The following is an 11,014-nucleotide window of genomic DNA, read 5'->3' on the forward strand; positions in this document are numbered from 1 at the left end:
TAACGCCTGCGACCCATTTCGGGATAAACGAGGATCTAGTGGTGTTCGCGTATCCATTTCGCGTCGAAGATTCCCCCGTCTCTCGTTTTTTTCGATTCCGCCGACCGCGAGTCGCCGCTGTACGGGTTTTCCAGGGTCTAGGAACAGACGCCACAGCGCCCGCCCGTCTCGGCTTCGAGAGCCCTATCGGCTAGAACAAGCAAAATGGAACGGCAAAAAGAAGAAAACGGAAAGGCAGATAAGAGTCTCATGTAGTGGCGAAGCTGAAAGCGGCGAAGTACCAGTTCACTCGAGGATTGTTGCTCTCCGGGGAGCGAGAGCTGGGGCAGTGGGATCAACGGCTTTGTATGAATTTGTGCTTGCCACGATCGGAAAAGAAAACGCAGAGAGCATGCGACACACAGGAGTGAGTTGGTTCTCTGTATTTTGGCGTGTATAGTCACTAAATATGGTTTGGAGGCCGAAGAAAACGCGGAACCTACACGGAGAGTCACCCCCGCGCGAAGCTAGGGCATCGTGTGCCTGACGCTCGGACCAGGAGACCCATCCCTCCGACGCAGGAAAGACACGTGGTTACATGCAGCGAAAACAACACGGCTACAGGCGCCGGGTGAAAGATCATATGCTCACTTGTTCCGACTTTGGAACCGAACAAACCCAGTCACCGGTTTGGTTGTGACAGTGTGAGTCCAGAAACTAGGCACTCCCCTCCGTGTTGACGCTTGCTGTCTAGGTGTGTAGTGAGAGTCATTTCAGAGTTTCATGTCTGTGAAGCTACGAAGAGCGTCGCGCGACGGACTGCACATTCACGAGTACAGCTTTTTGTACGTCACATTGGACTCTCTTCGATTGCAAGTTTACAATCCGTGGGCTTCTGTACAGCTCATGGCCGCAGCACAGGCTCCTACCTCTCATCGCCGCGTAGTCCTTGTCTAACGGCGAGCTTGCAAAGAAACACCAGACGGCAACAGACACGATCCTGATGTCCCACGGACTGCCGCCAGGCGCTCTGGATTATCGTTCACGCCGTGCCCAACTTCCGGCCTCGTGTTCATGTTTATGCTTACCGGGGGGTACTGTATGCCTCTGCAGTCAACTGCGTGGGCGAGCTTGAAAAAAACGCTTTCGGAATGATTCTGTTGCCATACGCTTTTCTCGCGCAGCAAAGAAATATACACGCCTATCTCTATATACAGACATACGTGTACATACACATGAGTTTAGGCGTCGCCTCCAATTGAAATGGCATAGACTTCAACCAAATATTTGCCCAGCCAGGCGTCACTGCGATTATGCACGTGCACACACGTTTCCACAATTCATTCCGAAAGTACTTAAAAAAACGCGTCGAAAAACGTCTCTTCCTCTATATGCGCAGAGCGTCTTTGCCGCTGAAATTCGCGTTTCACGCATGTTCGAACTCGGAGTAAGGATGCGTCCCTGCTCTCGTGCCTGGCAGCAGCGATATCTCCAGAAAGTGGTTTAGAGCTTCTTGTTCCTGTGTTTCACGACCCCCCCCCCTCCGGCGCCAGCCCCCGCCGTATTACCACCTGCGATTGCTCCAGGAAATGAGAGATCGATGTTTCCTTTCCAAGATTTTCTGTTCCCGAACCCTTTCGAGGAAGGCAATGACTTGCTGCAGATCTCCGCTCGCCACCGCGTCTTCCTCTTTCGCCCCCAGCCCCTTTCCGCCCCCCCCGGCTGCTCCCGGCGCCTGCGCATGCGCTCCACGCGCGTCCACTGGGAAGAAAGCAACTTCTTGAGAACCTATCAGCGACACAGGGAACGCCTCAACCGTCTTCGAGTGCACGCGTTCGATTCTTGCGCCTTCGCCTCGCATCCCGCTCCCCCCGCCCCTCCGGCTGAGCGGTGCGTCCTCACGGTCGCTCGCCTCCCGGCTTTGGCGCCCAACTAGCGTCGAGAAGGCCAAGGGCCCTCGAGGCCGCGCGCGCTGTGACGGCGACTGCCGTTGCAGCGAGACGTGGAGAAGCCGGAGACCCTCGGAAAGATCTTCCCTCTGCTCCGCGGAAAAGTCGTCTGAAGAAATGCAAACATGTTGCCAGCACGCGTGACGCCAGGGCGAAAGAGAAAGCCGACGCCCCCAAGAGACACGCACGCGATGCAGGCAAACGAAAGGGACAGTACAAGAAGCAGTCGTGGCGGCAACCCAGTCACCACTCTCTCTCTCTTTACCTTTCCGGCCCTTCTTACCACCCCTACCTCTCTCTCGCACCTCCTCTGTGTGCGCCATGCCGCTCCAGATATTCCAAGTTTCTGGGTCTCTCTCTCAGTGATCCCTGATATACCCACTCTCGCTCCGAGCAGCCTCCATCCTCAAGCTGCGTTGCTGAGGCCATGCACTGGCTCGGACAATCGACGACGACGCGGGCGAGACAAAAGGTTCCATACAGCGCCCTCACCTGTTCGATTGCAGAGAGTTCTCAAAAGCAGCGCCACCGTTGAGGGACGCGCCGCGCGGACTCTGACGACCTGGCAGAGAAAGAGAAGATCGCAAGCACCAGCGAAACACACAACGGCGATTCCTAAACTGGCGTGCTGATTCCCGCAAACCAGGAACCGAAGAAAGACTGAGACTTCCGTTTTCCCCAACAGCCTTGTTCGTTCACCACGTCTTCCGCTAACCCCCGAAAGCACACCTGCGCCCGTCGCCCACTTTCTTCTTCGCACGTGCCTGCTGGCTGCGGGGCGTCGCCGGCTGTGGCGCGCTCGCCCCCACTTCGTCCCTCTCTCTCTGAGACTCTCCGTCCACTCCTTTTCAGTCCCCTCTGTGTTCACAAACTCAGAACGCGCCCGTCGCACGTCGTCGTTCGTCTGCCTCACTGCGTTCATGCACTCAACGACGTCGCCGGCCAACAGCGTGGCCTTCATTTCTCTGCGATCGGCTTCCTGGAACACGCGAGCCTTGAGGGCGTGCCCGAGCGCTCGCCGTTCCTCTGTTTGTTCTCTGAGCGCCTCCCTCGCCGTTCTCTCGCCCCAGAAGAAACGCCTGTCCTCGGACGCCCTGTCACCTCCACTTGCCGGGCCTTCTCTCCCGTCCCCCGCCGGGGCCGGCGTCTCCACGTGTTCGTGGCCTGTCTCGCGAAGCGATTCACCAGGATCGTCTCCGTCTGCTTGCTCCAGGAGAGACGCGACACCGCGCTGCACTTGGTCGAGGGCGACCGCTGCGGCGGGGAGGGCGACGAGCGCCTCTGCATGCGAAAACTCGCCGAGAGACGACCGAAGCAGCATCCGCTGGAGGCGAGAAGCGGTCTGCCGAAGCCGACGCAGTGAGGAGACTCCCCACGCGCCCTCGCCGCCGGACTCACAAGCCTCCAACTCACGTGATTCTCCCGCGTCGCGTTTGGCGTCGTCTGGTGTTTCGATCGAGAGTTCCTGTCTTTGTGGAGGCGCGGGCTTCGTCGGCAAAGAGGCCGACGAGCCGGCGCGATCGCAGGTTGCGTTGCCGCGATCTCCGACGGTCCTTCTCTCTCCGGCGACTCCTCGCTGGCCCCGCCTGGGACACATCGCGCGTTCCCGCGTAGCGTGTCCAGTCCCATGCTGGAAGTGTGTCTGTTCAGCCGAGCGCAGAAAATGCAACAAAATGTGCGTCCCCGCCGTCGCGAGCAGAGGGAGAAACGGAAGGTTTTCCCGTCTGCCTTGGGAGCCTGCGTCTCGCTCAAAATCCACCGCCCGGTCGCAGCATCGCTCTAAATAACCCCACACGACTCTTTCCAAGCACGGAAGAGACGCGTCTCCGTATTTGTCCGCTGGTCGACTGACGCTGAGCGTTTCGGAATCCGACGTCCTGTCCTGCCTCCCCTTCTTTTCTAATTCTCCCTCGTTTTCGCTGGTCTCTGGCGTCTTCGCCGCCTCTGTGGGGCTTCCCAGAGTGTCTCCTTGGGCCGGGGGACCCTGTCCCCTCGGGCGTGAACGAACGGCGGGTAGGGCGGCGGCGAGCATGTCCAGAAGGCGAATCTCCTCCTCGAGGACGCGCTGTCCATCATTGAAACTGTCCTCCCTCACCAAACGCGGAATGGTATTCTGGAAAGCGCCCGCTTTCTTGTCGAGGTCCAGAACCCACTGAGCAGGGCGCGGAGCAGGAGCGCAGGCAGCCGGACTGGACAGCCGAGACTGGTCGGAGTCGGAGAAGAGGAACAAACGGAAGAGGATGGGCGACAACGAGCGCAGAACAGGGCGCACGCAGGCTGCTTGGTGGTAGCCGAGAAGAATGCAGATTTTATCTTCATCGGAAAAGAAATCCGTCGCCCACCCGCCCGAGACGATGCTGGCCGCACCGACTTGCGCCCCGCTGAGGAGCCTTCCGGTCCCTACCGTTTCCTCGTTTTCTCCATCTCGCTCGCGAACGTAGCCGGGGACGGGGCACGAAGACTGTGAAGCAGCCTCCAAGAATGATGCTACCGGAGAAGATAAGGATGAAGAAGATGAGGATGAAGACGATGAAGATGAAGAAGATGAGGAAGGTGAATGGGAAGAAGAGAAGGGCGGGAACGAAGAAGATAGAGATGTGGAGAGGAGCTCAGATGCAGTAGATTGCACAAGACGCTCGACAACTTCCGCGTTTGGTGCAGAGTAGATAGCGGAGGCTGCATCAGGTTTCTGCAGAACGTGGAGGAGGAGAAGACGAAGAAGAACAGAACTGTGTCGGAGCGGCCGATGCCACCCGAGAAGCACGAATGCCTGGGCGATAACCGGCGCATGCAGCGGCAACTCCAGGCTGTCTAAATGATCGCGCAAATGCAAAGTTGCACGTCGCCAGGGGAGAGCCGACAAGGGTCTCCCCGACGCCGCGAGAAACGCGAGACGGTCGACCGCCTCCACCGCCAGCGCGGCGGCGCGCGTCGCGCCCCGAGGGCGGCCTTGGGAAGAGAAGCGTGGGGACGAAAAGAGCGAGGGCGAGGTGAAGCCGAATTGAGGCGTGCAAGACAAACGCCCGGAGAGAGCGGAAGAGTGCAGGGCGACCGGAGGAAGGGGAACAAGAAGAGAAGGCAAACGAGATGGGCCAGGAAGAGACTCTAAAGTGCCGCTGAAGCGCGTGCACGAAGCCAGAGCCGGAGGCCAGGGAGGAAAAGAAGGAAAGAGAACAGCATGAGAAGACGGCGAAGAGGACGATGAAGAAGAGGGAGCGGAAGGTAACCGAGGTGAATAAGGAGAAGAAGGAGAAGAAGAAAAGGAGGAATATGGAGAGGAACAAGACGAGGATGAAGAAGGAGAGAAAGGCGAGGAGCAGGGCGGCGAAGGAGAAGATGGAGATCGACAAGACGCAGACGTAGAAGGCAGAGCGGAGAGAGAAGGACCACGTCCCGAAGGGTAAATTCTTTTCCTCAACGTGTGTTTGAGCGTGGCGCCAGCCTGGGCATGGCGAGCTTGAAAGAAGCTCCAGAGACGCATGTTGTCGCCTCGATCAAGTAGCGGAGACAGCAAACGGTTAAGTTGTTCTATGGCAGGAACAGAAATCGGTGTACGGACAGGGTTCTTGCGACTCGAAAGGAACCGTGTTCTTTCGCAGGGCGAGACACTGGCTCTGTCTACCCGGAGAAGCCGGGGCCCGCGAGGCCATCTCCATTTTCCTCGTCGACTGCTTCGGCCGCTTTTTTCCCCGAGGTCTCTTGCGCATCGTTTCCAGGGGAGAGCCACAGTCGGAGACTCGCGAACTCGTTTTCGATTCTCACCTCTCCGGCGTTTTATTCTCGCGGATTCGATTCCCTGGAAAAGATGGACACACGGGGGGGAAAAGGTAAGGGAGGAAAAGAAGAAGAGGAAAAAAAGGCAAAGTTGACGACACAGGATGAACAAGACACTTCTTCTCCAAGTGAGGGTGTCTGGCCGAGCGTGTACAGCGAGAGAAAACGACTTCTCAGATGCTAGTACGATCAGTAGCGTCGTACTGGGAATGGTCGTCTCGGAGACAGGATTATTTGTAAGCTTTTTATGGGAAGCATTTACTTCGAGTTGGACTACCGATTCAAATCTTGAATGTCTTTGTTTACTGGATCAAGTTCTGTGTCTCTCGGTCTGTCTCCTCGCTTCGCAGAGTCTCCTTGCTGCGTGCCTCACGCTGCGTCAGGCGCGCGCATGCAGTTTTCTCGCGGCGACTCCCCATCGAGCCGCTGACCCTTTTGCCCCACCGACGGCATCGGAAACAACGAGAGCCTTTGTCTTTATCTGCGTTGCTCTGCTTTCTATTCTTCTTGCTTTCCCTTCCTCTCTGCGGCCTCTGCGTTGTGTCTGTCGTTTTCCCTGACTCTCTCTGCTTTGTGGTCCGCCTCGTCGCCCGTTCGTCGGTTTATGTCTCCGCGCATCGACTTCGCGCTGCCTCGTTTTGCGCTCTCCTCTCCGTTTCGCTTCTCTACTAAACAAGCGAGAACCTGGACGTAAATTCGTGGATGTATTTCATACTGGCTGCTTGCGTTCCGTGACGAACCTCTTGTTTGTTCACTCCCCCCGGGGCCCGGTGCTCCGCGGGCTCTCCGGCGATTTACGCGGCTGTTCTTCTCCACGCACGAAACAACAAGAACCTTCCTCTCTTCGACATCTCTCCTCAATCGCTATTCCCCTACCTCGTCTTTCTCGTTTTTCTTTCGGTTTTTCTCTTCTCTCCGTCGCTGGTTTCCCGCGGGGCTCCTCAGCCGCGTACTCGCAAAACTGCCTCGCGCTCCCCTCAAGTCAATACGCTACGAGGCGACTCGAGGCGACTCGCGGCCTCTTTTCTCGGCTTTCCTCGCCCATTTTCCTCGCGCTCTTTCTCCGCTTGCCTCGCTGCGATGGACGCCGCCATGGACGATGACCAGGGGTTTGTCCCCGTCAGGCGTCGAGCGCGAGCGCGGAAGGACCGGCTCCAAAAGGAGACAGGCGCCGCGCCGTACGAGGCTGGCGACCCTGTCTCCGGATCACTCGACGTCCTGCAGCCCGCCCACGACGACCTCACCGTGACGACCGGCCTGGAGGAAGAAGACGACGCTCCGCAGCCTGCGGGCTCCGACTCGCGCACGGTTCCCTCTGTGTCGGCGTCTGCTCGTCCCTCGGCTGCGGTGAAAGCGTCTTCGGCCAAGAAGTCCACGGTGCGCTTCGAGGTGCGCCGCCTGCTCGTCCCGCCCCACCGCATGTCGCCGTTGCGGAAGCAGTGGACGGAGATTTTGGAGCCACTCGTGACGCACTTGAAGCTGCAAGTTCGCATGAATCTGCGACGGCGCTGTGTCGAGTTGAGAACGCGCGTGGGCGACCCCGGGACGAAGGGTGGTGCGCGGAGCGAGAGCGCGCAGCCCAACAGCTCGATGCTTCAGAAAGGCAGCGACTTTGTGCGGGCCTTCCTTCTGGGCTTCGAGGTGCGCGACGCGATTGCGCTGCTGCGTCTCGACGATTTGTTCATCGAGTCTTTCGAAATCAAAGACGTGAAGCGGCTGAACGGGGACCACCTGAGCAGATGCATTGCGCGTCTGAACGGGCGCGACGGGAAAACCAAGTACGCAATAGAGAACGCCACGCGCACGCGTCTCGTCTTTGCAGACAGCCGAATCCACATTCTCGGCTCCTTCGAAAACATCAAACTCGCTAGACACTCGATATGCTCTCTCGTCCTCGGCGCGCCGCCCGGCAAAGTATACAACCACCTCCGTACCGTCACACGCCGCCTCGCCGAGAGGCTCTGACGCGGGGATCTTTGCGCGAGGTTCCGAGAGAAGAACGGGCGGTGAAGAGAAGAGAGAACAGCAGCAAGACGCGAGAAAAGGGAGAAAGCGGAGAAGGAACGGCAAGGGAAGGAGGATGACCGTGCGGAGCACCCCGGATGTGTTTCCTGAGAGGCAGTGCCTGCTCAGATGGGGGCATGGTCAGGATGCGACTTAGTGCACAGTCTTCGTTGTCGGAGCCAAACGATTCTGGGGGTTGGGGGAGGTAGCGCGAGAAGAGAGTCGAGAGCAGTCCTTGGCGACGGGGACAGCGAACGACAGACACGGAAGGGCTGGGCTTGAGGGGGTGAAGAGTAAAGAGGGGACGGACGAATGGAAACCAGAGGCGCACGGGGGGACACGCACCGGAGGAGACGAGAGAAACGAGGAGGAAGAGGCAAGAGGAAGGCAACGGGAAAAGGATGGGAAACGGAGACATGCGCGTTTGGAGGGCCCCTCGATGGAACACGTCGATCGGGAGAAGGTGGAGGGGGTTCAGGCGGCAAAAGAGGCGTTGACGCCAAGAAGGAAAGACCGGGACAGAGACGAGGCCGGGAGTCGGGAAGGGGCGAGAGGTTTGCGTCTTTTCTTCTGAGTTGGAGAGCTCCCATGCGCCGAGAGAGAGACTGCCCTCGTTTCAGATGTAGAGAGAGAGGAATGGCGAAGCAGCAGAAAACGAAGAAAGCGAAGCATTGCTGGCCTTGTGAGTTCGTCTGAAGCACGGCGCCGCCGAGACAGCGCGAACCCCGGGAAAATAAGTTGTTTTAACACGAGGCGCGCGCGTTGCGTGTTCCCTCACCCTGTGCCTGCGTGCGTTCGAACGCGTCTGCGTTGTCCTGTCGACGGGCTGAAAGAGGTCCGCTCACTTGAGTCGTTCACTGCCGTTTTAACTCTGTTGTTCTGGTCACGGCTGTTCACTTTGTCTCGGTGTCGGGTGCGTGCAACAGAAAACGACAGCGGGTACGAGGGCGGGTTTGTTTCCACATCTTCGTGGCGTGACTGTAAGTTCACAGAGGCTAAAAACTGATTTCCAGCTTTCTGGCGGTTCTACCTCGAGGGTGCCTGAGGCACGGCCACGCGTTCCTCGGCAACTTTTGGTGTGTACATACACCGCGTCGGCGTTACACCCGGATTTGGCGGTCTTCCCCTCAAAGCAAGGAAGTTGCTATTTGCAAAAGAATCGGAAGCAGCAGAGACAGGGACACGTCTTCTCTGACAGACAACCAGTGTTGAGAAGCGTGGTAGGAGAGCTCCATTTCCCAGCTGGAATGCGCACAGCGCACGAGCCTTCCCACTTTGAAGAAACCGTCGTGGCGCGTGTTGCCGCGCAGTTCTTCCCCTAGCGATACAAACCTGCACGAACCCTCGTCAGATATAGGTAATTCCCTAACTGCATGCAGGAACGGAAAGGCCTCCCCCTCTGATGTTGCAGCGGAGCGGGAGGCTGCAGGCAAAAACGTGTCTGATCCAAGCCCGCATTTTGAGTGCCTGCTCTCGGCTTTTGGCGCGCAGTTCGTGGCAAGTTCATTTGTGGTCGGAGTAGGGTCACGCTTTCTACAGCTTCGGTGTTTTGCATCGTTGGGAAAGAAGCAAGAAAGGCACTGACGATCCCGCGCCACGTCGGTTTTCAAAAGACAAACGCGAGGCTGTATGTGTTGTGTACTTCTATCCGGAACTGGAACCCCTTGCATGCACGTGTTTTCTGAAGCACCCCGCGAAACACAGCGAACTTGCTACACTCTAGCGCCTCCAAAACACGGTCATTTACGGGGGGGCGGCGTGACGCGGAGAGCGCGGAAAAAATGTGGAAACACAGCTGCCTGATGAGGATTGGAGGGGTTTTCTTCCGTCGGTACTGAGTCCGATGTGGAGAACGACCGTTTTCTACGATTATGTTCGTCAAGATATCCGCGAAGTTTCACCGTTGTTGCAACCTTTTGGCTCCCGCTGACTGCCCTCGGAAAAGCAGCCGCCATCCATTTCCGGCAACCGACTCGCTGATGTCGCTGAGGGATTTCCCTGTCCCTTCGTGAGAAGAGGACTTTTCGTGACGCCTGAACAGAGACAAAGCTCCTTGTTTTGAAGAAGACGCGAGCACTGCCGTTGCTTCGCGGGAGAGAAACACACGACGAGGTTCTCCCAAACACACTGAGGTCGCGAGAAGGACGGCTGGGCAGACAAAGAAGCGACGGTGACGCGCTTCACTCTCGCAAGGAGGAGACAGATTTGCTTGCTCAGATGGATCTGCCTAATGCTTTCATATCGGAGCGCGCGTCAGTACAAACTCCGGTCGAGAGGTAGAACTTCTGGAGCAGCTGATAGATCAGTGTACCTCGTGAACCTACTACATAGAATTCCATCAAGGAAAGAGACCAGGAAGGATTGATAACTACACAACTCTGTATGTATATGATCCCCGGAGAACAGCGAATAGAAGACGTCGTGAGGATGTTCTTGTTTCGGGGCGCTCTAGGCTCATTTTGTAAGGAAAGTTTCCGTTTTTGTGGTCTAGCGACGGTTGCTATATACGGGTTGCCATACTTGGGCAACTCTCGCGCATGTTGCGCTTTTCCAGATTTCTTCCCGGTTTCTGTCAAACCGTCGTTCCTCTGCCGTTAGTCTTCCTTGGAACGAGGAGCAGAGAGACTCGGGTTGAGAGAAGACAAAACGAGGATCGTTTTTTGCTGCCTGTCTCGAAGAACGCCCTCCTGCAGGTGTCTCCTTACCGGCTGTCTCCCGGCGGTTGCAGGCGCTTCTTTTCTCGCTGGGGGCAGCGAAGTTGCTAGTTCTTTTACGCTTGTGAGAACACTGAGAGAAGAGGTTCTAGCTCGCTTTTCGCGGATCGGTCTCGACTTTGTTCGGTTTCGAGAGCGACAGGGAAACTTTCGGCGAAGCAAAAACGCAATTCGCGTTTTCGAGGGTGTGTAAATTTCTGCAGGCACTGTCGTTGTTCAACACAGTCTTCGCGTTTCCCCTGGACAGTTTGCTTGTACTTGGACATCCGTGGAAGAAAAGCGGTCGAAAAAATCGATTTTTCGTCGCTTTTTTGTCTCTTCTTTACACGCTCTCAGCGACGGTCCTTTCAGTCTTCGGGCGGCCGGTCCGAGTCTTGCGCGCGCGACGACGTCTCTTGTGGTTTCTCCTTGTTTTCCCGTTTTCCTCGCTTTTCCCGTACACAAGTGCCGTGGTCTCCACGTTTCCGTCCCGTTCCCTCGGAAATTCTGCACTGTCTCTTTTCTCGTCGCCGGGCTGTACGCACCTGACAGATAGAGCCGTCTTGATCCGCACTCTGATTCTTCCACACGAAACGTTATCTTTCCAAAAGGAAA

At 57.2% G+C, this 11,014-nt stretch overlaps 2 protein-coding genes across 2 annotated transcripts; one reads left to right on the forward strand and one right to left on the reverse strand.

Moving 5' to 3' along the window:
• Nucleotides 1-1,543: 1,543 nt before the first annotated feature.
• NCLIV_012580 (conserved hypothetical protein) lies at nt 1,544-6,155 on the reverse strand (the record flags this gene model as incomplete). The annotated part of the gene is made up of 4 exons (XM_003881444.1): nt 1,544-2,037; nt 2,421-2,490; nt 2,842-5,044; nt 6,076-6,155. The coding sequence occupies 4 exons, from the start codon at nt 6,153-6,155 to the stop codon at nt 1,544-1,546; spliced, it is 2,847 nt and encodes a 948-aa protein (XP_003881493.1).
• Nucleotides 6,156-6,782: 627 nt separating this feature from the next.
• Nucleotides 6,783-7,667, forward strand: NCLIV_012590 (conserved hypothetical protein; the record flags this gene model as incomplete). Its single annotated transcript, XM_003881445.1, has 1 exon — nt 6,783-7,667. The coding sequence occupies one exon, from the start codon at nt 6,783-6,785 to the stop codon at nt 7,665-7,667; it is 885 nt and encodes a 294-aa protein (XP_003881494.1).
• Nucleotides 7,668-11,014: the final 3,347 nt, after the last annotated feature.

The sequence above is a fragment of the Neospora caninum genome, chromosome V, assembly GCF_000208865.1.
Source record: "Neospora caninum Liverpool complete genome, chromosome V".
NCBI classification, from domain to species: Eukaryota; Apicomplexa; class Conoidasida; order Eucoccidiorida; family Sarcocystidae; genus Neospora; species Neospora caninum.